The 26,079-nt window shown below is 51.4% G+C and overlaps 1 protein-coding gene across 1 annotated transcript in view; it reads left to right on the plus strand.

Annotated features, from left to right (window-relative positions):
• Positions 1–26,079, plus strand: part of LOC147725206 (butyrophilin subfamily 2 member A1-like) — a 140,398-nt gene that overhangs the window by 93,432 nt on the left and 20,887 nt on the right. Inside the window, exon 6 of the mRNA XM_086966548.1 lies at positions 20,350–20,376. Within this exon, the coding sequence (XP_086822674.1) occupies positions 20,350–20,376 (27 nt within the window). The remainder of the gene's footprint in view (positions 1–20,349; positions 20,377–26,079) is intronic.

A 26,079-nucleotide genomic window follows, 5' to 3' on the forward strand; every position in this document is an offset into this window, starting at 1 on the left:
AAAATGTCCCCACACGTTGGAGTCCCGCTTTGGGGACTCTGAAAACAATAGCCCCCAATAGAATCACGCCAGGCTCTTTGAATAAATAACAAATGTGCCCAGTGTTGCAGCTGTCTGTGCTCTCACAAGGCAGTTGAAATCAGTAATGCACACTCGGGCACCACTGGACCCCTAGGCCTTCACTGGGGCCTTCGGAGTAAATCAGGGGCAACCTTTGCAGCTGCCCGCTATGGCGGTGCAGCTGTGGCGTGGAACAGCATTCTGGGGCTCTTGTAAGTAACGTGTTGGAGCGACCCGCGGGTCTGCTCAGCAAAAACAGGCAAAAGGAGAAAGAGGAGCCCTCACTTACCGGCTCTCTGCGGCTTCGTCTCCGCTCCCTCCGCTGCTTGGGCAGGACGGCTGGACTTCTCCGATCGGCGGCGGCGGTAATGTGAGGTTCCTTGTGGTTTGGATACCAAGTGGCGCAGCCTCACACCAGGTAAGCTCCCCCGGCTCAAGGTGCAGGCTGGCTGGGCAGCCAATGGCAGCGTGGCCCTCCAGACGAGCCTCCAGGCTCAGGGGCGCCTCAGCCAATGGCAGCGCGGCCCTAGAGATGAGCCTACAGGCTCCGGGGCGTGTTAGCCAATGGCAGCGCGTTCTTCTCAACGATTCCTATGGCAAAATACAAGGTAGGCACCCGTTTAAATGCAAAAGTCCCTGGAGGGGTGGGCACCCGCTAGGGATATAACCAAGCAGCACAAAGTCCCTGGCGGGGTGGGCACCCGCTAGGGATATGAAACACGGCAAATATGAGGGGTGGGCTCCAGTGCCAAAAATCAGGCAGATTGCCGGATAGGCACCCGCTTGGAGTGCACAAGGGCAGGGGAATCCCTATATCGGGATCCCTAAAAAAAGGCTGCAGCTTCGCGCTGCAGAGTACCCTTGTCCCTCTCTCCTCCTGGAAGTAGAAATAAACTGCTTCCCAGGTGCTTTAGCACCAAGTCCTAAAATCCTGGGGAAAGTTCAGGGAATGAAGGCAGGGGGGCAAAGGCTGGGCCCAGGGTCCAGCTCACAGGACCCTCCAGTAAGGGAAGCAGTCCCCAGTGGCGGTACCTCCTGGCACCCAGCAGCAGAAGGCACCCCCTCAAGATAGGATCCGCAGGGAGAACCTTTTGCATGGGGTCAAAGCCCCTTCTTATACCCATATTTCCTTCGTCTGGTAGCACAGGGTTAAGGAAAAATCAGCTGCAACTGGTTTTGGAGCTCTTTGTTGTGCTCAGCCCCTCTCCCCATTCACAGGACAGGCTAGGGACATCGGACGCACCACAGGAGGCGGAGCCAGCATTGTGGAGGGAAGGCCTAGCCCTATTCAGGTCCCAGGTGCACTCCTCCCTCCCATGAACATGCAGATCTCTCCATTTACCACCGGGGCAGACCCATCCTGACTCCTGAAGCCAGGCCCACCAGCCAGCTCCAGCCAATCACAAGGCGGACAGTCAATTCAAATTTACTACACAGACATGCCAACTTCTAGAAGTGGCGCTTCCACACCGGACACATTAAATCTACGCATTGCATCACGCAGCATTTAATTTTATGAGTTTGCACATGTCAAAAACGAGCCTGCACTCCCCACACATCAGGAACTACCATGGACATATACATTCCCCATGCATTCCTATGGGAGGGCAGGCCAATCTCACACACGCACTCAGAGAGCGCACACAATTTACACTGAGATTCAGTGTTAAAGTGCGCAGAAGCCAAAAACAACCAACACCAAGTCACATATAAAAGCAAAAAGTTTAGGGGTGAAACTGCCAAAAGGGCCAAGTCCAACATGAACCAATTGAACCTAGTATCCAGTACACCACTGCAGCATGTGAACTCCTTGAACCAAGAGTCCAGTACGCCTGTGCAGCAGTTAAACCCCTTGAACCTAGCGTCCATTACACCAGTGCAGTGGGTGAATCCCTTGAACCTAGAGCCCAGTACACCACTGCAGCGGGTGAACCTCTTGAACGTTATGTCCAGTACACCAGTGCAGAGGGTGAACACCTTGAACCTAGTGTCCAGTACATCAGTGCAGCGACTGAACCCCTTGAACCTAGCTTCAGGTACACCAGTGCAGTGGGCGTACCCCTTGAACCTAGCATCCAGTACATCAGTGCAGGGGGTGAACCCTTTGAACCTAGCGTCCAGTACATCAGTGCAGCGGGTGAACCCCTTGAACCAAGGTTACAGTACACCACTGCAGCATGTGAACCCCTTGAACCTAGCGTCCAGTACACCAGTGCAGCATGTGAACCCCTTGAACCTAGTGTCCAGTACACCATTGCAGCATGTGAACCCCTTGAACCTAGCGTCCAGTACGTCAGTGGAACAGTTGAACCCCTTGAACCTAGTGTCCAGTACATCAGTGCAGTGGGTGAACCCCTTGAACCTAGCGTCCATTACACCAGTGCAGTGGGTGAACCCCTTGAACCTAGTATCCAGTACACCACTGTAGCATGTGAACCCCTTGAACCTAGAGTCCAGTACTCCTGTGCAGCAGTTAAACCCCTTGAACCTAGCCTCCATTACACCAGTGCAGTGGGTGAATCCCTTGAACCTAGAGCCCTGTACACCACTGCAGCGGGTGAACCTCTAGAACGTTATGTCCAGTACACCAGTGCAGCGGGTGAACACCTTGAACCTAGTGTCCAGTACATCAGTGCAGCGACTGAACCCCTTGAACCTAGCTTTGGGTACACCAGTGCAGTGGGCGTACCCCTTGAACCTAGCATCCAGTACACGAGTGCAGCGGGTGAATCCATTGAACATAGCATCCGGCACATCAGTGCAGTGAGTGAACCCCTTGAACCTAGCATCCAGTACATCAGTGAATTGAGTGAACCCCTTGAAGCTAGCATCCAGTACATCAGTGAATCGAGTGAACCCCTTGAAACTAGCATCCAGTACATCAGTGCAGCGGGTTCACCCTTGAACCTAGCATCCAGTACACCAGTGCAGCGGGTTAACCCTTGAATGTAGCGTCCAGCACACCAGTGCAGTGAGTGAATCCCTTGAACCTAGCGTCCAGTACACCAGTGCAGCTGGTGAACCCTTTCCACCTAGCATCCAGTACATCAGTGCAGTGGGTGAACCCCTTGAACCTAGCGTCCAGCACATCAGTGCAGCGGGTGAACCCCTTGAACGTAGCATCCAGTACACCAGTGCAGTGAGTGAATCCCTTTAACCTAGCGTCCAGTACACCAGTGCAGCTGGTGAACCCTTTCCACCTAGCATCCAGTACATCAGTGCAGCGGGTTCACCCTTGAACCTAGCGTCCAGTACACCAGTGCAGTGGGTTAACCCTTGAACGTAGCGTCCAGCACACCAGTGCAGTGAGTGAATCCCTTGAACCTAGCGTCCAGTACACCAGTGCAGCTGGTGAACCCTTTGCACCTAGCATCCAGTACATCAGTGCAGGGGGTGAACCCCTTGAACCTAGCGTCCAGTACATCAGTGCAGCGGGTGAACCCCTTGAACCTATGGTCCATTACACCAGTGCAGTGGGTGAACCCCTTGAACCAAGGTTCCAGTACACCACTGCAGCATGTGAACCCCTTGAACCTAGCGTCCATTACACCAGTGCAGCATGTGAACCCCTTGAACCTAGTGTCCAGTACACCACTGCAGCATGTGAACCCCTTGAACCTAGCGTCCAGTACGTCAGTGGAGCAGTTGAACCCCTTAAACCTAGTGTCCAGTACATCAGTGCAGTGGGTGAACCCCTTGAACCTAGCGTCCATTACACCAGTGCAGTGGGTGAACCCCTTGAACCAAGGTTCCAGTACACCACTGCAGCAAGTGAACCCCTTGAACCTAGCGTCCAGTACGTCAGTGGAGCAGTTGAAGACCTTGAACCTAGCGTCCAGTACATCAGTGCAGCGGGTGAACCACTTGAAACCAGTGTCCAGTACAACAGTGCAGCGGGTGAACCCCTTGAACCTAGCATTCAGTACACCAGTGCAGCGGGTGAACCCCTTGAACGTAGCGTCCAGTACATTAGTGCACCGGGTGAACCCCTTTAACCTATCGTCCAGAACATCAGTGCAGCGGGGAACCACTTGAAACCAGTGTCCAGTACATCAGTGCAGCGGGTGAACCCCCTTGAACTTGCGTCCAGTACACCAGTGCGGCTAGTGAACCCCTTGAACCTAGCGTCCAGAACACCAGTGCAGCGGGTGAACCCCTTGAACCTAGCGCCCAGTACACCAGTGCGGATATTGAACCCCTTAAACCTAGCTTCCAGCACATCAGGGGAGCGCGTTGTGAGAAGTTGGCCTGGTATGTGATGCTCACTAATTCTAGTTATCACCTTGTACCATGCCAAGCAACCCTTATGATGATTGGTTGTAAGTCAACCTTATAGACCAGTTATCCTAGTGGTAACATGGACAAAGCAGTCTTAGGCTAAACTCTGAAAGGCATGTGAAGCCAGCTGTATTACCATACACAACCCCCTTGAATACCACATGAAAGGACACCACACAGATATATATTGAAAATATATATATATTTATTAACCACAAATATCCTCTGAACTCTTTATGAGCACAGAAGCACAAGCGTTAAACAAAACACAGTTTAAAATACACAAAAGTTGCACAATATGGATGAGCCCTAGGGGCCACCTAAACCATATACTAAGAAAGTGGTATAAGAGATACCAATCGAAAAGGAAACAGGCCTAGGGCCTTGGGAATCGCTGAAGCTGTTCGGGACAAGCAGTGACTAAGTCGGGAAAGGCCCGCGGGACTCGGGTGCAGTGTTTAAAGTGCACGCACTCACCAATGCAATGTCTATGGTGAGTAAAAGTTATAAAGTTAGTTAGTTACGAACCTTCCGAGTGACCTAGAAATCTGAAACTTAAGACACAGGCCCTAGAGGTGTGTACCAGTGTGGGAACACCGGCGTTGCTGAGTTACCTCACCCACAGGAAGCGGGTGCATAGGGTCAAAGTAGGGTCGGGTTTTGTCACGCTGGTCGATGGTGCTTGGAGCTGAAGATGCTGCAGGCGGCTCGATGTGAAGAGTTCCGGTGGATCCAAGGGTGGATCTGAAGTTGTGAAGACCTGAAAGCAGAGGGGACAATGTTCAAAGTCACTAGCCAGTGACTACCGTGGAACCAGATTGGAACCAGGCGATGTCGGGTGCAAACAGGCATTGAGGTGTAGCTTCTCTCTGCAGCTACGTGGACACGAGGGGTTGAGGACGTCCAGGAGTCAATCACGAGCTGTCCCACGCAGGCTTCTTGCTGTTGGCGGTGTCGGCAACTTGATTGGAGCAAACAGGCCTTAGCTAATGCAAGCCACGCAGGAATCAAAAAAGGCTTATCACTCGGACCAGCAAGGTCAGAGCTGGTGCTCCTTTCTACAGGAGCGAGGGCAAGTCTGGAGCAACCGGACCCGCAGTGTAGTTTGTAGAATTCATCGCCAAGATGGCCGCTGACCACGTGGCAAGTGACCGGGATGGCGCGTCAAGTGGCACAATGCAAAAGGGCCCCACGCAGATCGTGGAGATGCTGGGGGGCTGATCTTCAGTGCAAGGGCTGCTCGGTGGTGTGGGTTCTCAGTCTCTAAAGCACAAGGTCAAGGGTGCCTCGGATGCTGCGCAGTCAGCTTTCAGGTGTCTTTCAAGAGGTCCGGTCCCACGTCTCTTGGTGCCTCCACGGGTCCCTCCTTTGCAGAGACTGTGAATCGGGCAGTGAGACGTCTGGGAGTCTGGGTCTTGTCAGGCTCTGGGCTCGGGCTCCGGCGGGAGGCGGCGGCAAAGCAGACATCGAGTTGCTGGTTGGTACCTGTGTTCACAGAGTGGCCACTCCTAGGCCACAAGGGAGATGCTCTTCAGTCTTCTGTGCAGCAGAATGTCGAATTCCAGTCGTCTTCTTTGTTTAAAGTTGATTTCAGGATGATCTGAGGTGCTATGGCACTGCTCCCACTCTTATTCCCAATCTGAGGGGTGCATCACCTGCTAGGTCCCTCCTCTGGGTGGGACCAGGAAGGGGGGTGGTTACACCCCTTTTCCTTTGTCCAGCTCCTCGCCAGGCCTGGGTCTGGAAAGTCCCAGGACCGGTTTGGACTGGCTTATGCATGGGGACACCTTGTGTGCCCCGGGCATGTCTCAATCTATTCAGCCCTGTCCTACCCAATACACAAAATCCTGTCTGGGGTGGTGCTCGCACCTCCCAAGGCAGGAAACCCTTTTTCCAAGCCTCCCTCGCTGGAAGGACTCCCAGCAGCAGGAGGTCGGACTTGTGTCTGTGGTGGCAGCGTCCATTTTGTGATGCTGAGGCTCTGGTTAACTTTAACCGGGGTTAAGGCTACACACATGTCGTGTCCCTCTAGAAGGGTGGAATGCTATCCCCGTCGATAGAACTGTCGAGGGGATAGTATTCCAAATCGTATGACACCTTACTCGACATGTTTTGATAAAGCCAAACCAAAGTTAGCATATAACCGCGAGGATTATAATGCACTTAAGAGTATATCGAAAGGCAGTATCCCGGAACAGCTAAGGGAGTGGTTCCCGACAGCTGCAGACAGGCTCAGCTCATGCTAGAGCACCATCTCACATATTTCCAAGCACTCTGCCTCCAGGATTGATGAGGCCTTCCATAGGAGTGGCTGATAGGAACATATGTGTCCAGTTAAGGTTAAATATAGGGATACTATATCTAAGTAAGAGGTGATTACACCAACTTACCCCAGCTGAGTGATCAGCCAGTTGTGTCAAATATGGAGGCCAGGCCAAGGGTGGCACAATACATGCTGCAGCCCCTTGTAGGCCTTGGAAACACCTATGCCCTGGGTACCTAGGGTACACTGTTACAGGGGCCAATAAGGTGAACCAGTTCCAATTCGTAATGCACCTAGGGTGCATTGGCAGTAATTTAGAGAGAGAACAGCAGGCTGGGGGTCTGATTAGCAGGCCCACAGCCACATTAAGTCATAAACCAGTGAAGCAAAAAGCTAAAATTTGGGGTGTCGGGGGGCGTGGCTTGGCGGGCGAAGATGGCGGTCGCAGCCTTGTAGAGCTCCCGTCGGCCCGGACTTAATCCGATCATTTATCCTGGCCCCCGAGCCCGCTGTTGATACCCAGTGACTGGCACCGCTTCGGTGGAGTCCCCTGCCTGCTCCGGTGTATCCATCCTGCGCTTTTCTCTCTCCGGGGATCAAGAAGAGGCGACGGCGATGTGCGGCCTAGTGACCGGCTGGAGACCGGGGTCCTCGAGTTTCGAGACACCCGGTGGCGGTTGCGGCCTCGTGGGTGGTGGTGGCATGCACTGCGCCGCTCTTGGCTCAGCTCTACTGCTACGATTGCCCGCGGATCACAGCGACGCCACTCATTCCTGCACCTTTGGCGGCCACTTCTCTCTCCTGTGATCAAGAAGAGGCGACGGCGACGTGCGGCCTAGTGACCGGCTGGAGACCGGGGTCCTCGAGTTTCGGAACACCCGGTGGCGGTTGCAGGCTGGCGAGTGGTGGTGGCATCCACTGCGCCGCTCTTGGCTCAGCTCTCCTACTACGGCAACGCCACTCATTCCTGCGCCATGGGCGGACACTCGTGGCGACGAGGCGTGGTGGAGGCCTATCCCGCCTTGGTGAAGCCGGGACCTCGAGCTTCGCGACCTCGGGCCTGTGCCGGCATGCCCACTTCCTTCTTGGGGACCCCTATATCGCCGTCCCATCCCGGGGCCTGGGGCCTCCAGTGCTCGTGGCAGTATCCAGGGGTTCCTGAGCCTTGTCGGGAGTGGTGCCTGCCCTGCCCAGTGTGCGGTTCCGGCGAGCCCGCGATCGGCCATGACCAGGGCTGGAGGAGGCGGCCCGCCTAAGCATGGCCCTATAGATAAATTCACAGGGCCTAGTGGTGGCTCTGGGGCGGATGGTGGCAGCGGTGGCCCTGGGCCGGACAATGCAGCGATCCTGGCGGCCATCACCCAATCCCGGGACATGCTTGATGCTAAAATTGGAGCGTTAGGAGCGGATGTTACGCTACTGCGCCAGGACCTCCGCAACGCGGTGGCGCGGATCACCGAGGCCGAATCCCGAATCACGGTGACCGAAACGGACGTTGGCGCCCTGAAGAAGAGGTTGGCGGAGGTGGAGGGAGTCCAGAAGACGCTGGCGGCCCGAGTGGAGGACGCCGAAGGGCGCGCACGGAGGAACAACCTCCGCTTCATTGGCTTTCCGGAGCGGTGCGAGAAGGACGACATGGAGCGGTTCTTGACCCAGTGGCTGGAGAGCTGGCTCCCCGAAGGGGCACTGTCCACGTGCTTTGTTATCGAGAGGGCGCACAGGGCCCTGACCCAGCGGCCATCGGAGGGTGAGCGTCCTAGGCCAGTCATCGCCCGGCTGTTGAACTATCATGACCGCAATGTTATACTGCGGGAGGCGAGGAATAAAAGCTCGCTCACCTTTGAAAATCATACCATCATGATCTTTCCTGATTACACGAAGGTGGTGCAGCAGCAGAGACAATCCTTTGTGGCCGCTAAAGCCAAGTTGCGGGGCCTGAAGCTCCAGTACTCCCTCCTGTATCCGGCCCGCCTGCGAGTGGTGTACCAGTCCCGGAAACATTTCTTTGATTCGCCCGAGGAGGTATTCCGTTGGACCGACGAGGCGGTGCGACTCAGGCCACATGCCCAGCCGGGGCTGGACCCGGGCAGGTCCCAGGGGTCGTCGCCGGAGCGGACAAACCGCCCGAACCGGAAGGGTCGACACCGGAGGTCTCGATCGCGGAAGAGGTCGGCCTCCGCCGGTGCATCGCAGACAGATGGTGCGAGGGACTCGGAACATTCTGATACCGGCAGCTGAACTTTTGATGGGGACTGGACCTTGTTTGCCGGGTACTGAGTTGCCCTACATTGGCAGGTGAGACTGTTCTATTATGACTTTTTTATGCCAGTCTGTACACGTCTGAGGAATCCTGTGACTTTTAGCGGGAATGCAACGGGGCTCGGGAGGCGCCTTTTGTGGGCCTCAGACCCTCACGGTTGTGGATGTTGTGGGGGGGGGTGGTGAGTGTGTGCTAATCGGGGTGTTGGGATCCATTGGTATGGCGGGCCCTGGGTTCTGGACCCGGGTCTCTCCATGCCGCGACAGATACTTCAATGGTCTTTGAGGTATTGGGGTGGGGGGAGCGGGGCGAGGGGGGTTGTTCTCCTGTTGCTGATGTTTGGGGGGGTTTGGGTCTGGGGGGGTCTGCTGAGTGTTGGGGTTGGGAGGGTGGGACCACACGTGTATATTGCTCTTGATTTTGTTGATTTGTGGGGTGCGCCGGGGTGGTGCGGAGGGCCGGGTGCTGGGCACTGTGTTGATAATGGCTGATCATACGACTGTGTCTCCTCAAAAGACCCTGCGTGTTGTGACATGGAATGTGAGAGGGATTCTGGATAAAATCAAGCGTGGGGCCGTGCTCCGTTGGGGGAAGAGAGAGATGGTGGATGTGCTGCTGCTTCAGGAGACCCACATGCTGGGCTCCAAGGCCCTTAGCCTCCAGAGGTTCGGCTTTCAACAAGTGTACCATGCGGGCTTTACGAGGGGCTCGCAGAGGGTGGCTATCTTGGTCCATCGCAGGGTGGCTTACGTGCATGAAAAGCAATGGATTGACCCTCAGGGCCGATATATTTTTATCAAAGGCCTGCTGGGTACCGAGCAAGTGGTTTTTGGTAGCGTGTACGCCCCCCCCCTCTGCAGTGGGCCTTGTCTGAGCGGCTGTTTGCGTTATGGGACGAGATTCCGGAGGTGCTGACCCTGGTGGGAGGCGATTGGAACGAGGTTATGGATGTGGGCTTGGATCGTCTGAGGCGGGTGCCGGTTGTAGTGGATCCCTCCCCCGCTGCTGCTCCCACCAAACTGCGTGCAACTGTGAGTGGCCTGGGCTGGGTCGATGTGTGGCGACATTTTCATCCTGCTGCGCGTGAATTCACGTATGTGTCGGCGGTGCATGGGTCCTTCTCGAGACTTGATTATCTGTTTGCACCGGGTGCCTGTCTGAGTCGAGTCAGGGATGCCGTGATACTCCCTAGAGGTTTGTCTGATCACTCCCTTGTCTTAGCTACTATAACCCTCCCCTCAAAAAGACAGCCGTTTCGATGGCGGATGTCATCTTGGCAGTTGCAACAGCTTGAGTACGTGCATCACCTGCGTGAGGTGATTGATCACTATTGGCGAGAGAACCTGGTGGGAGATGTGGATGCAATGGTGGTGTGGGAGGCGCTGAAACCCACGTTGCGGGGCATTGATATCGCTTGGTGCGTGGCTGCTCGGCGGAAGCATCGGGAGGCCATTGTGACCGCCGCCGCCCGCGTGGAAGAGTTGGAGCAGCGTGGTCGTATTGGGGGCGACGAAGGCATAGTAAGGCAGCTTCTGCAAGCCCAGCAGTCGTACGCCTCCGTCCTTTACGACGAAGCCCGGCAGGCGTTGCTCGCCACGTGCAGTAGGGTGTATCAGTGGGGCGATAAGTCCTGTACTATGCTTCACAGGTTATGCCAGGCGACCTTCCAACCCCTTGTGTTGCCGGGTCTTACGGCGGAAGACGGCTCGGTTATGACCGACCCGGACTTGCTCGCGGCTAGCTTTGCCCGCTATTACGAGACGCAATACGCCCCCCGTGATCACCTGGAGACGGGTGAGATCTCCGCATATCTTGATGACCTGCTACCGCAGGCCGTTCCTGATGAGACCAGGACCGCTCTGGACGCCCCGCTCACAGCTGAGGAACTCGGGGAGGCCCTTGGTCAACTGAATACTGGAAAGGCGCCGGGCCCGAGCGGCTACCCATGCGAATTCTATAAAAAGTTTCACATCCAGCTGGGGCCTCACTATCGGCGTGCACTGGAGGCGGCGCGGACCCCGGGGGAACTGCCACCGGACTGGCGCCATGCCGAGATCGTGGTCTTCTTGAAGCCGGGCAGGGCTCCAGACAGGCACGACTCTTACAGGCCAATTTCCCTTTTAAATATCGAGGCCAAGGTTCTGGCTAAGGCCTTGGCGAACCGCCTATTGCCCCACATTGCTGACCTGGTCCACCCTGACCAGGCTGGATTCATGCCTCGTAGGGCCACCCGGCATAATATCCGACGGGCCCAGGCGGCGGTGGATGCTATGAGTGCTAGAGATGAGCAGGCGGCACTCCTACTGGCGGATATGGACAGAGCCTTTGACTCTGTGAGCTGGGCATACCTGTTCACCCTGTTAGCCCGCCTCAACCTGGGCCCGGTTTTCTTGTCGTACGTCCGCCTACTCTACACTAACGTAAAGGCCTCGGTCCGAGTGGCCGGAGCTACCTCTGGGCGCTTCCATATAGGTTGCGGTACTCGGCAGGGCTGCCCTCTGTCCCCGTACCTATTTGCCCTCGCCATGGAGCCCCTGGCGTCGCGGGTGCAAGCGGATGCCCGGCTGCGTGGTTTTGTCTGGAATGAGGGCCTGGTGGATAGGATTGCGCTGTACGCGGATGACGTCCTCTTCTTTCTCACCGACCTACGGCTCTCGGGCCCCCGGGTTCTGGAGATCATGCATGCATTTGGCGAGGTCTCGGGCCTTTGCCTTAACCTTAATAAATCGACCCTGTGGGTGCTGGGTGGCGGAGTGGTTGCTGACCCCTGGGCTGACGGGTTGCGGGTGGCGACGAATGGCCTGAAATATCTGGGCGTCTTCCTCTCAGAGTCGCAGGTAGTGGCCTGGGCACGTGGAGTCCTGCCGGTGTGGGAACGGGTCCAGGCCGATGTTAAGACTTGGTCCAGGATGCCGCTCACTACCTATGGGAGATCGGCCATCTTCAAGATGGTGGCGCTCCCACGTCTCCTATACCAGCTCCAGAATTTCCCGTACCCCATCGGCCAGGAGTGGTTCCGTCAGGTTAACTCCGTGCTGGGCCGCTTTCTGTGGAATGGCGGTGCGGCCAGGGTGGCATTGAAGACGTGCTTTTTGTCTACGTATTGCGGTGGCCTGGCCACCTCGGACCTCCTCTCCTACTACCAGGCTTCCCAACTGCTTGTCCTTAACGAATGGTGGTACGGCGATAGAGGAAATCCGGCATACGCCCTGGAACGATCGCTCATGGGTGATCGCACGCTCCACACCATCCTATATTCGGCTCGCCTGCGCCGTGGGTTGCCTTCGGTTACCAGGGTGGTCTTTGCTGTGTGGCGACAGGCACTGCGCCGCATGGGATGGTGGGGCAAGTTGACGGCTGAGACGCCGCTTTGGCATAATGGTCTGCTCCCGGAGCTGGCGGCCCTGACCGGCTTTGAGGGTTGGGAAGCCATAGGTGTTACACAATTGGGCCAGGTCATGTCCGGCACCACCCTCAAATCCTTCGAGGAGCTCCGTGTGGAGTTCCAAATGCCTCAGTCCCAGTTCTTTCGCTACCTCCAGCTGCGGCATGCCCTCTCCCCGAGCGTTGCCGGTCTCGATTCCTTGCCAGAGTTTAGCCCGGTCGAAGCTAAAGTGTTTATGGGAGATCTGGGGGACAGAAAGGTCTCCAGGATATATCAGACGCTTGTTATCCATTGCTCCTCTACCCTGCACTCTCTTCGGGCGGTGTGGGAAGTGGACGTGGGCCCTCTTGATGAGGACGATTGGAGGGAGGCGCTAGAATCCCCACGTGGAACCGCCATTGCTGTCCGGCTCCGGCTCATCCAATTTAAATACTTGCACTGCGCTTACTATACACGTGAACGACTGTGGAAAGCTGGTTTGATTGGATCTCCAGAATGCTTGCGTTGTGGGTCGGTGCCTGGGTCCCTGATGCATACTGTGTGGACGTTTGGCCGGTTGACTGGGTTCTGGAGGGGTGTGTGGAGTTGTCTGTCCAAGGTCCTGGGCTGGGACCTTCCCCGTACCCACCGGCTAGGACTACTGCACATTATGGAAGGGGTTGGGGGTAACATATATAAACGCCACTTGTTGCTCCTGGGTCTGGTCATGGCTAAGCGGGATCTGGCCCGGGCATGGAAAGCGGTGAGGGCCCCCCCCCCTGTCTGCGTGGAAGGCTGGGCTGGATTATTTCATGGGTCTGGAGAGGCCGATCTTTGAGGCGAGGGGCTGCCCGCGCAAACACTACAAAATATGGAAGCGTTGGGCCGACTACCGGGGTCTGTCCCTGGATCCCCCAGCGGAGCGAGAGGAGGACATTTGACCACAGTGACATTGTTGGCCCGAAGCAGTGACGCTCTGGTGGCACTACACCTGCTTATTTTGTTCTATTGCTTTCTGTACACGTGTGGTAGGAGGGGTTGGGGGGGTGTTTGGGGCTGGGGGGGTGGAGTTGTGGGATAGGGTGGGCCACTGGGGGGTTTCTATACTGAGCCTATTCTTGAGTCCGTTTCATCATTTGCTGCCTTCGTGATTTGCTGTATTGCTTTTGTCGTGGTGATCCTCGGTTGTGGAGATGCCACATTCTCACATGCTCATTTGCTCAATAAAATTGGTTGTGAAAAAAAAAATTTGGGGTGTCCATAGGATAGCAGACCCTACTCTCCTACACGCGTGAACCCCTTGAACTTAGCGTCCAGTACACCAGTGCAGCGGGTGAACCCTATGAACCTAGCGTTCAGTACACCAGTGCAGCGGGTGAACCCTATGAACCTAGCGTCCAGCACACCATTGCAGCGGGTGAACCCTTTGAACCTAGCGTCCAGCACTCCAGTGCAGCGAGTGAACCCTTTGAACCTAGCGCTTAGTAAACCAGTGCAGCGTGTAAACCCTTTGAACCTAGTGTCCAATACATCAGTGTTATGACATTATGATGCTACATTGTGAAATTATGATATTACATGATGTTATTCTGGACTGTGTGAGCCTAAATGAACAGAAATGGGAAGTATAGTTCACATGACCATCCTGTGGGTGCCGGTGACCCTTTGTGGTGCCAAGTTGGTGGTCGCACAGACTCATCTCACAGGTACCGTTAAATCCACAAATAAATCTTTGGAGCAAGAGGTGCTGGATCTGAGCTAAATAGGAGATGGTTCAGCTTTGGACTTGGAAACTTATAATTCCAAAGTCTGTGGATGAAAACTGGAGATCCACCTGTCCAGTTCAATCCACCACCCATAACTAGCAAATGCCTCCCTGTTCCCCCATCCTTTTTACCTTTTTACCCCCATCTCGTGTCGGTTACTCCTCATCCTACTCCAGGGGTGTCTGTGCCAAGTTTTTCTGGACAAGCATATAAAACATTAATCTTTTTTCTCAGCATTACGGCAAACACTACACTGTGAACTGGTGTCCCCTCTAGCTGCCAGTAGGGTGGCTGGTCTCTGCAGAGTGACTGAGAATGAGACAACATACCCTCAAGCCTCAAAAGGGTAGGGGGTCACTGTTGTCCTAAAACTTGTAGGAGAGGCTTTCACTCTAAAGTCTGGAAGCAAAGCTTGTGGCCTGACTGAGAATCGTCCTCACCTCTCCAGTGGGACCACAGTCAGCCCTTGTTACCTGACCCCAAAGCCTCAGCCGGGGTACACATGGCCAGTCTCTCCTCCAGATATGTCAGAGTCGGGGGCACATGGAGGCATACAGCGTCCACCCACTATTTTTAGGGGGTGGAAGCCTCCCACCCTGACATGTAGTTGATCCCCACAAACCTATGTTGAACTTGTCCCGGAGTCATTTTCAGACACCGGACACGTTCAGCAGCACCGATACATGGTCTGCTTCCCATTCCCAGCAGCAACGTGCAGGCGGGGACTTTTTTTTCCTATTCAGCTAGACCGAAGATAAAGGCAAAAGTTAAGGGGCCATCGGGCTCCATCTTTTGAATATCCTGACTAGAGGCGGCCTGGAACCTCACACTTAAAAGTAAATGCAACGGAGGGGACCCAAAGGCACACAGCTTGTTATCTCTTCTCAGGTATTTAGGCGTGGCAGCTTTTGTGTTTTTTCACTCCCTGTATAAGATAGATTCATGGCTGTAAGATGTAGGTCTGACATTCTTACAGTGTGGGTCAGAGTTCTTTACAAAACATACACATTATACATTGTTAATAAATCATGTTAATGTGTAGATCAATGTACAAGATGAGTTACATGAGACAGGGTTACACGGTGTTGGAGTCACAGGTCCTTCACAGCTCACTGTGCAATATTTGCAGGAATACAACTTATGAACTGCAGGTAACAAAAGGATGTCTGTGTTAAAAGCAGTAACCCACTCACCTATCTACATAAAATACGCATCTGTCATCTGCATGTTACATGATGTGCTTTTGAGGAGACATACTAACCTTCTATACTACTTTGATTCAAATCTGGGACTTCACTATACACAGATCTCTCCCACAAATGCGTTCACCTCCAGAGTTATCTCATTATTACTTCTATTCCCTGAAATTTACTGGGCACCTTTGCAGCAGACACCTTAACCCAATCACATATATCAAAATATAGAGTTTGCAACCAATTAAGCAAAACAGGTCTCCTGCCGTTCTTCTCCTTGTTGCCAATGTGTTTGTGGCAGGGTTTAAAAAAATAAATGTATTAGTTGAGGCCCAGATATTGCGTCAGGATTGTGCCACTTTCTTGGCACAACCTGACAACAAATCTCATTTGTTAAATCTCATAATGCGGTGTTGGACCCGGCCTCGTGGCGTGGTCCCCCCTCCTCCCGCATGGCGGGTCCCGGACTACCTCGCCCCTGTTCCCCGGCCAAGAGCAGCACCTTCCACCCTCCACGAGTGCCGCCCCTCCGGGCCGCCCCCATCTCTTCCCCGGTGGAACTCGATCTCCTCTCCTCAACCCCCTCGGCTGGCCCGGACCCTTTCCCGGACCACCTTCTCCGGCCCAGCCGCCATCTTGGGCCCTCCACGACCAGGCCTCGTGGCCTCGGCCCGACCCCAGCCACCGACCCAGCAAAGCCCCGACATTGAGGCACCGCGATCCAACCGGGGGGTAACGAGACCACTTGACGAGTCAATGGAGGAAGGAGTTTCGATGGTCCCCCATCCGCCTGGTTTCGATCGCCCACAGCCTCCCTGGGCGCTGGCTCCACCCCCCTGCTGGGTGTCTGGACTCGCACATCCCGGACCCTCCGACCCCAAGTGCGAGGGTCCGGACATCAAAGGGCTCCAGACCTATAACTGTGGCAGATCCGGAGCAGGTCGGGAGTTGTATCCTGGAGTCGAGAGACACCGAGACGAACTCATCTTCTTGCAACCACCTTTGAGGTCCTGCTGGCGCTGCTGCGGCCCATCTTCGTGAAGCTGTCCTTGGAGTCCTGCTGGCGCTGCCGCGGCTCATCTTCGTGAACCATCCTTGGAGTCCTGCTGGCGCTGCCGCGGCTCATCTTTGCGAACCATCCTTGGGGTCTTGCTGGCGCTGCCGCGGCCCATCTTCGTGAAGCTGTCCTTGGAGTCTTGCTGGCGCTGCCGGTCAAATGTACTCATGATATATCTGATAAACATATGTGTGCGGTTTTATTATCTGATGTCACTTTCAGTGATGTCACGTGCAATGTCACATATTGTGACATCATGCGCTCTGATGGTGTGCATCAATGTTTCACTTACAAACTGCCTAACTTGGTTAGTCCCCTTACTTCTTTTTTTTTGGAATTATGCCCTTGCCAGATCCATTCTGTGAGTTCCTTTAAAGGTCAAACTGTGCAGTTTGTAGTGATACAACGTCCGCTGGCAGTCAGTGCAGAGGCCGGAGCCTGATTAATGCGGCTTTAAGCTTGACGACCTTGAACAGGAAGGTGCTGATTGCAAGTTGGCCAAAGGGGGATTTCTTGGTCAGATATCTTTCCATCCTTTCACAACTGGCCTGGCAGTCTCACACCTGGGGACTCTGGGTGAGGGACCAATGAGTCCAATTTATCAGTCGGATAAGTCGATGGATAAAACCATGTGTTGATCCAGGTAGGAGCCGTGAGCATAAGCACAACCAGTTGGATAAGTCGATCGATAAAACCATGTGTTGATCCAGGTAGGAGCCGCGAGCACAAGCACAACCATACCCTTTCCCCAAACTCTGCCTGGAGGACGTTGTGAGTATCAATGCTCCTCCAACCTGGCCATGCCCCTAACATCCTCCCAGGCCTCAGGGCAATGCTCCTCCAACCTCGCCACACCCCTAACATCCTCCCAGGCCCTGTGAAATGCTCCTCCCTCCTGACCACACCACTAACATCCTCTCAGGCTCACTGCAGACTCCTCCAAACTGTCCAGGCCCCTAACATCCTACCAGGCTTCAGAGCAATACTCCCCTCACCTGACCATGCCCCTAACATCCTCCCAGGTCCTGTTCAATGCTCCTCCCACCTGGCCACGCCCCTAACATCCTCTCAGGTCCCCTGCAATGCTCCTCCGACCTGACCACACCCCTAACATCCTCCCAGGCCCCTTGCAGTGCTCTTCCCACCTGACTACGCCCCTACAATCCTTCCAGGCCTGTGCAATGCTCCTCCCACCTGACCACACCCCTAACATCCTCCCAGGCCCCGTGCAGTGCTCTTCCCACCTGATTACGCCCCTACAATCCTCCTAGGCCTGTGCAATGCTCCTTTCACCTGGTCACACCCCTAACATCCTCCCAGGCCCCGTGCAGACTCCTCCAACATGACCAGCGCTGCATATACTTGATTCAGGGGGAATCATGACTCCTGATTCTTCTTGACCTCTCTGCAGCCTTTGACACTGTTAAACACAACACCCTCCTTAACACTCTCCAACAGAGAATGGGCGTGGAAGGCACAGTGCTTCAATGGTTTGCCTCATTCCTCTCTGACAGATCTCAAATGATCAACATTGCGAACAGTCTCTCGTCTCCACTGGTGGTTGCTCAAGGCGTCCCTCAAGGTTCTATCCTTGCACCCACTCAGTTTATTCTCTGTCTGGAACCATTAAGGAACCTTCTAAGCAAATCTGGAATCCTCTACCATCTCTATGCAGATGACACCCAAATCTACCTCAAGGTATCTTCCCCTCATGATCTCTCACTACTCAACTCTATTCACAACTGGATGTTAGTTCACCAACTCATTCTCAATCCCTCCAAAACGGAATTCCTCCTCTTATCTACCTCTCTTCCCCCGCCTCCTGTTCAATCCTGGATGGATCAGCTAAATTTACACAACAGTAAACCATCATTGTCGACTGCACTAAATCTCTAGGTGCCATACTTGACAAAAGACTCAACCTAATCTCACACATCAACTCCATGGCCAGGAGCGCACGTTATCAACTGCACCTTCTGTGGGGGATTCGTCGGTTCATCCCGGAGAAAGACCTAAAAACCTTGGTCCAATCGCTAGTTCTCTCTAGACTGGATTATTGTAATTCTCTTCCGACTGGCCATCCCAAATCTCACCTCTCACCCCTAAAATCCGTCCTCCATTCAGCAGCTCACTTCATTTCAGGGTTCAAACGAAGTGACCACATCACTCCTAACTTGACTTCTCTCCGATGGCTTCCCATCGAGGCTAGAGCTATTTACAAAACGGTTTGCATCACCCACAAAGCCTTCATTCTTCCTCCCCTCGCTGTCTGGTAAATAAACTGATATTGTCTGGAGGCTCAAGACCTTCTTGGAATGCGGAAAAGTTCCTTCTTGAGCCCTCCTCCTTCAAAAGGGAAAAATTGATGGCTCAATCGTTCTCAGGTAATGCTGTTAGAATCTGGAACTCGTTTCTTCCATTGCTCCGTGCCACCACCTCCATCCGGATCTTCAAAGCGGACCTCAATATCTCTTCTATTCCCAAGACACTTTCAGAACTAATTCCTTCATTCTCAGACCCCGCCAGGAAGTTTGTTAGTGATTGTAAATTTGTAATATGTATTTATTTTTTGTACATTCCTTGCTTGCTGTGTTTGATATTGTGTTCCTCTTGCCTGCTGTGTTTGATTCTGTGTCCTGCTATTTTTGTACATTGTATTTTGTAACATTTCTCTCATGTAACGTAACTGGTTCTATTGTACAGTGCTCAGACACCTTCGGGTAAAGTCTGCACTTTATAAAAATGCATAAATAAACAACATCCTGCCTGGCCCCGTGCAGACTACCTGAACCTGGCCACGCCCATAACATCCTACCAGACCTCTGGGCAATGCTCCTCCCACCTGGCAATGCCCCTAACATCATCCCAGAACCCCGTGCAGTGCTCCTCCCACCTGCCCACACCCCTAATATCCTCCCAGTGCCGACTCATCCAAACTGTCCAGGCCCCTAACATCCTCCCAGGTCCTGTGCAATGCTCCACCCACCTGACCACGCCCCTACAATCCTCTGAGGCCTGTGCAATGCTTCTCCCACCTGCCACGCGCCTAACATCCTCCCAGACCCCATGCAGTGCTCTTCCCACCTGACAATGCCCCTAACATCCTCCTAGGTCCAGTGTAATGCTCCTCCCACCTGGTCACACCCCCACAATCCTCCCAGGCCCCGTTCAGACTCCTTCAAACTGTCCAGGCCCCTAACACCCTACCAGGCCTCAGGGCAATGCTCCTCCCACCTGTCACACCTGTAACATCCTTCTAGGCACCAAGCAACGCTCCTCCCACTTGCCCACACCCTCAAATAAATTAAAAGAAAAGTAATTTATTCCTTAGTAAAAAATAATTTACATTGTTCTTCAAATTCAAGAAAGGTTGTTTAAATATTTGAAAACAAATAATACATATGTCTTATATTTATATTTATTTAATTAAAAATTATGTTTTATATATGTACTAAAAAAAAAATGTCAATTCATGTAAAAAATTTCCTATGGGATTTGATTTTAATTCATGACTCTATTATTTTCTTTGGAAGGGTGTTACAGTACCAGTGGTTCCCCTTGAGTGGAGCCGGGCTTATTTCTATTCTGAGCTGGAGTAATTTACTATCATTTTGAGTCATTTTTGGTTGTAGTAATTTAAGAAGTGTGGTTTGTAAATAACAATGGGTTTACTCTTTTTTTTTTAGAGGGTGCACATTCAACCCCAAACCTCCACTTCACTCCTCTGAAAACCCGCCCATTTAGTAGTAAATCGGCCTCTTTTTCCAGCCAAAACCCCGTCTCTCCAACATTTACTGCTAGGTACCAAACATACGTGTGTGAGGGTTCCAATAAAAAGAAAAAAATAGGAAAGGTGGAGATGACTATTATAGAACTACTGAATCTACCAAAAAATGCAGTTTGCGACTAGCCCCATCTTGTCTATGACGTGGTGGCGGACAGCGGCTTGGTCATGGGTACAGAGCAGTGAACGAGTGAGCGGGTAATGCTGCCGTACCTACAGGTGCTAAACTCTCCGCTTTAATAATGGACCTTCTCTTCTGATGCTGCGTTGTTTCTTATTTCACTTATTCTCATAAAAATAATGAAATCATGTTTCTCATTTCAGAGATTATTCCTGCAAAGAGAAATCCAGGTAAGAACCATTGCACATGCACCCAAAGTCTTTGGAGGTATCCTCCCATCTTGATGATCCGCTTTGATTGCACCAGGGGGAGGTGGGAGCTTTTCACCTATGTCTGGTGAGCGGAGTAGCAGGATTCCCCAAACCCCCACGGACCAGGCTCTCATCTCACCCCTACTCCTGTTGTGCTCATATAAGTGGTGCAAAAGCCACGGCCTAGTACACCATACAGAGGTCAGTACGGCCACAATCTTTAGAGTCGCAATGCATTTAAATGTACATTTTTGGCGACCATGTTAAAGTCAGGCAAATTTACTCTTTGTTAGATTTGGGGGTCTCTAGTTGGCACAGGTAGGTACTTGTGACAAATAGGGACCCTCGCCTCTAGTCAGGGTAAGGGGGATTACACACCTAAAATAACCCCTGCTCTCCCTCTAGGTTGCTTGGTGCAAGCAGCAAGGCTTTACTTCAGAGGCGTTGTAAGTTAAGCAGTTGTGACCACATAAAGTAACCCAGTGACAACACTACAAATGCACATCACACAGGTTTTATATAAAAAATAAGTAGACTTTATATAGAGTTACCACAAGACCATAAACGACAAAAATACACACTATGATTACTTTAAGATGGTAGATTTAAGCTTAGTTCAGTTCAGTTCTTAGATGCGATACTCTGCGTCAATGTACCTTAAGTTGTGTTGCGCTTCCACGACAAGCAATGTCGCAGCGATGGGAAATGCAGCAAAGTTCAGGTGCAAAGAAATAAAGATGTGAAGATTTTCCAGATGCTGCATGTTTCTCTGGGATGTGAGAAGCTTGGACTGCAGCGGCGACACCCTTACGATGCGACGGCAACAGCTCCAGCGGCAACGCTATTCTCCACGATGCGTGAAGGTTCCGCTCGATGCAACAACTACAGCGGTGACATCCAAGATGCGACGGCAGCAGCTTCAACGGCGGTGCGCTTCTCGGGGATGCAAGGTTCTCTTGATCAATGAGGTGCAGTGCGACAGTTCCAGCGGCGACACCCTCCTTTCTCCGAAGTTGCCACAGCAGGCACAGCGACGGCGACACGCTCTGACCTTGTTACGAGATTCTTCTCCTGATGCGGTGCAGTGCCACAACTACAGCAGCGACACCCTCCTTCTTTGGAGTTGCAGCAGCAGCAGCAGCGACAGTGACACGCTTCCTCTTTGTTGCATCACGCCTCTCTCCGATGCGGTGCAGTGCGACAGTTCCAGAGGCGACACCCTCCTTTCTCTGGAGTTGCGACGGCGACACGCTTCTCATTGAGTCGCGCTTCCAGCTCCTTGCGACACGCAGTTCCTCAGAAGGCCCAAAACAGCAGAAGGCACTTCCACAAGAACTCTGGGGAGCTGGGATGAAGTCTTTTGTCCCTGAGACTTCAGCAGGAGGCAAGCTCTTTTCCAAGCCCTTGGAGATCATTCACAAGTTGAAAGCAAAGTATAAAGTTCCTTTCTCCTTCCTTTGGCAGTAAGGCAACCACTGCAGGCCAATCCCCCAAGCTGCACTTCAGCTTGGGAATAGTCTCTCCTCAGTTTCTTCACGTCCTCTCCTCAGTAAAGATTTCTTCTTGTAGTCCAAAAGTGATCTAATTTCATGGGATCTGGGTCCCAATATTTATATCCCAAAATCCTTCGGTCTCTGAGGGGAGAGGGGCCTTTGCCCAGTCCAAACCAGTTCTGAAGCACTCTGTGTACCAGACTTCTCCTTTCCTTTCACAGTGCAGGGCAAGATCATCAGACGCCCTACAGGATGTGGCATCAGCATTGTGGAAGGCAAGTACAGTCCAGGAGCACTCTGTTTACAGGACTCCTTCTCTTCTTTCAGTGTGCAGGGCAGAGACATCAGCCGCTCCCAAGGGGTGGAGCCAGCATCGTGGAAGGCAGGCACAGCCCTATTCAGAGTTCAGGTGCACTCCTCCCTCCCATCAAGATGCAGATCTCTCTATTCACCACTGGGTGACCCAGCGTGTCTCCTGGAATTCCCCAGCCCTGTCACTCACAGAAACCAGACATAGGAATACAGAACCTTGCTTTCTCTCAACTTTCGGGATACAGACTTAATTCGACATATATGAAGTCCTTCCTTTAAATGTTCTTTGTTTGAAACAAGATTTTGTCTCTACTGGTTTTTCATGGAAAACTTCTACAAATAAATACTAAGGCTTATGGTTCTCGCCTACTATCCCGGAAACTTTAAAAGGAAACTTTGATAATCTTACAAAAACTTTATCTGCTTCTATTGATCGTTAGCATCCACTTTTTCTCTCCTGGTGGGGGCGTCTTGATTCTATTAAGATGATGCTTTCTCCGCTAATTCTCTATCTTTTATCCATGATTCCAGTCCATATCCCTGGTTTCTATTTTTTAAAAATTTACTCTATATTAAACAAATTCCTTTGGAAGAATAAGTCCCCCCCTGCATAGCTCTTAAAGCTCTCAAAGCTGATAAACTCTCTGGTGGTCTCAAATTTCCTGATTTCAAATCTTACCATTACGCTTTTTTCTTGAGGCAATCTTCTCATTGGCTCTCTCATGATCAGGATCATAATGTTCCTCCTCCCATTTGGTTGAACATTGCGAAATGTTTTAGGGCTCAATTTCATTTTAATGAATCTCTTGCTTTCACTAACAATATTTCTTCTTTTCCTCCTCAAGTTATTTCTCATACACATAAAATATTAATGCCTCTTCTTCCTTCCTCCTACCCTGCCTTTTCTTCATTAAATCAACAACCTATATGGCATAATAACTTATTACGTATCAAAGGCCGTACCATTTATTGGAAAATATGGAGAACCAAAGGTTTACTCTGGATTTCTCAACTGGTATCTAATAATCTTCCACTCTCATTTTCGGATCTTCAATTAAAATTTTCTTTACCTTCTTCTTGTAAATCTCAATATGACTCGCTTCTCCCTCCGCTTTTACATTATCTTCTTTCCTTGCCACCCAACCCCGATATTCCTGCCAAATCTTAAAATCTCTTTCCATTACTCTTTTCTACTACTTCGGCCTCATCTCTCTATAGAAATTTATTTTTCCCTTCTGACAGACCCAGGAGCAAATGTGAGTTGGCCTGGGAACGGGATCTTGTAGAGTGCTGGTCTATTCCTTTTTGGGACAAATTATGGTTAAAAATCCATAAAACGTCAAGAGCAGCTTATACCTCTCAGACCCTATATTTCACCTATAAACGCCTTCTTTTTACCCCAATGAAATTAGCCTCATTTTCCTCAGATATTTCCTCAGATTGCAGGTAATGTAATGGCTCTTCAGCCGATTTAAAAGATATGCTTTTTGATTGCCCCTCCATTTCCCGTTTTTGGCGCTTAGTTTGGTCCCAGATGAATAAAATTTTCAGTACCCACATCCCTTTTTCCATCTCCAACATCTTTTTAGGCTCCTTATCACCCTCCTGGCCGTACTCTATCCCCACCCCCTCAGTAATTGATCTGCTATTAGCGATAGCCTTACATCTAATTACTTCTAACTGGAAACAAGCTGAGAAAATCACTTGGTGGAATGCTGATTGTTTTCATCACAGATTAGATATATGTTTATGTTTATGTTTATGCGATTTTTATAGCGCGCAACTACCCGGGGGTGTCTCGGCGCTCAGAATACAGAACCATCGCTGTGGCAGAAAATTATACTGAAAAAAAACAGGTTTTTAGTTTTTTTCTGAAACTGATGAGAGTGGGGGCGGTTTTGATGTGAAGGGGTAATGTGTTCCAAAGCTTGGCTGTGGAAATAGTGAAACATCTGTCACCCCAAGTGGCCCTTTTTGTACGTGGGACTTTCAGCAGATGAGCTGAAGATGAGCGTAGTGTTCTTGAATGTTCAAGTGGGCAGAGGGCATTTTTAAGAAACTGTGGGCCTGAGTTGTTGATGGCTTTGTATGCAATGCACAGTGCCTTAAAATGTGTCCGGCTCCTGATTGGGAGCCAATGCAGCTGTCGAATGTAAGGGGAGATGGAAGTGAACTTGGGAATGCCCAGTTAGATTCTGGCTGATGCATTCTGGACTAGCTGCAATCTGTTAAGCACTGTTTCCTGTTTTCCTGGGCATTCAGAAGAAGGGCATTGCAGTAATCTGTTTTACAAAAGACCAAAGTACTGATTAGGGTTTTGCCGGCCGACGAGGGGAGGTATGGCATCAGTTTCTTGATTTTTATCAGGATGTAGAAGGATGAGGAGACAACGGAATTGACATGTTGATGGAAAGTCATTTTATTGTTAAATATGATTCCAAGGTTGCGAACCTTGGTGACAGGTTGAGGTGGGGCTCCCATCTCGGGTGGCCACCATTGAGGGGACCAGATTGGTTCCAGTTTTCCGAATGTCATCACCTCTGTTTTGTCAGAGTTTAATTTGAGACAATTTGATGACATCCAGGAACTGATTGCCCGCATTCCCTCTTGGAAGTTTGCCGCAACTGATGTACCATCGTTGTGTACAGATAACACCAGTTGAGTGTCGTCAGCGTATGTTGTAAGGGCAATTCCGTATGATTTTATTACCCTCGCTAAGTCCGAAACATAAATGTTAAACAGTGTCGGACTTAGCCAGGAGCCCTGTGGTATTCCGCAGGGAAGGGAAAAGGTGTGGGAGGTGAATTGGTCCATTTTTACTGTCTGTGGGCGGTCAGCCATGAATGAGGCGAGAAGTTCTTTAGCCTTATTCTGAATTCCTATTGATGAGGCACGGTCGATCAAGGTGACATGATCGACCGTGTCGAAGGCTGCAGAGAGATCTAACAGTATATATATATATATATACATAGGTAATGTTACCCCTATTTCTTTATGTATTAAAGGAGATCTTTTATGGCTTCCTTTATCCTCATATCTAACGAATTTAGCCTCAGCCTCTTCCATTATGATTGACACTCCAGATGAGGTTAGGAAACCTCCATAAACATTTTGCTGTCTTTTTTTTATTCTATATTACAGACGAATATCCTCCGATATTGTTCCTTTTTTCCTCTCATGGATTCTACATTCATATTTTATATTCTATGTAATGATATTACTGCTGTTGTTTTTAGGATGATGATTCAGGTAATGTCTTCCCCTTTTGTTATTCTCCCTACTCCCCCCCTCCTTTCTTTCTCTTTCCCCTTCTTTCTCCCTTTCTAATAATCATAGTCATTTTTCATTGTGGCTTTGCCTATATGATATTTCTTTTTGTATGTCATAATCTTTTCTACAATAAACTTTAAACTTAAAAAAAGGAATACACAACTTAGCACAGGCAGGTTTGAATGGTTAGACGAGCAAATACCTAGTTTCTAAAAGTGGTATTTGCAAACACAGAATATTAAAATAAACATTACTAAAATACGTATATTATGATTCTGAGTTCAGGCATACTAAACTCGAATTTCTACCATGTTCTCTGAGCCTGTTAGGATTGTAACATGTAACAATTCTAACAGCCCACTCTGGCCTATGGAGAACAGGTAGCCTTGCAATAGTGAAACATGGAAATGGCTGTAATTCACTATTAGGGCATGCCACACACATCAGAGCTTGTTCTACCTTATACTTACAATGCACTCTGCCCTTGGGCCTACCATAGGAGTGACTGATATGAAGAAAAGGTAAGGTTTAGGGACTGGGAAGTGGGTGCACTTGCCCAGTCACCATGACAGTACCAGACTGCACACAGGCTCTGCAATGGCAGACC

This window comes from Lissotriton vulgaris, chromosome 4_1 (genome assembly GCF_964263255.1).
Source record: "Lissotriton vulgaris chromosome 4_1, aLisVul1.2, whole genome shotgun sequence".
NCBI lineage: Eukaryota > Metazoa > Chordata > Amphibia > Caudata > Salamandridae > Lissotriton > Lissotriton vulgaris.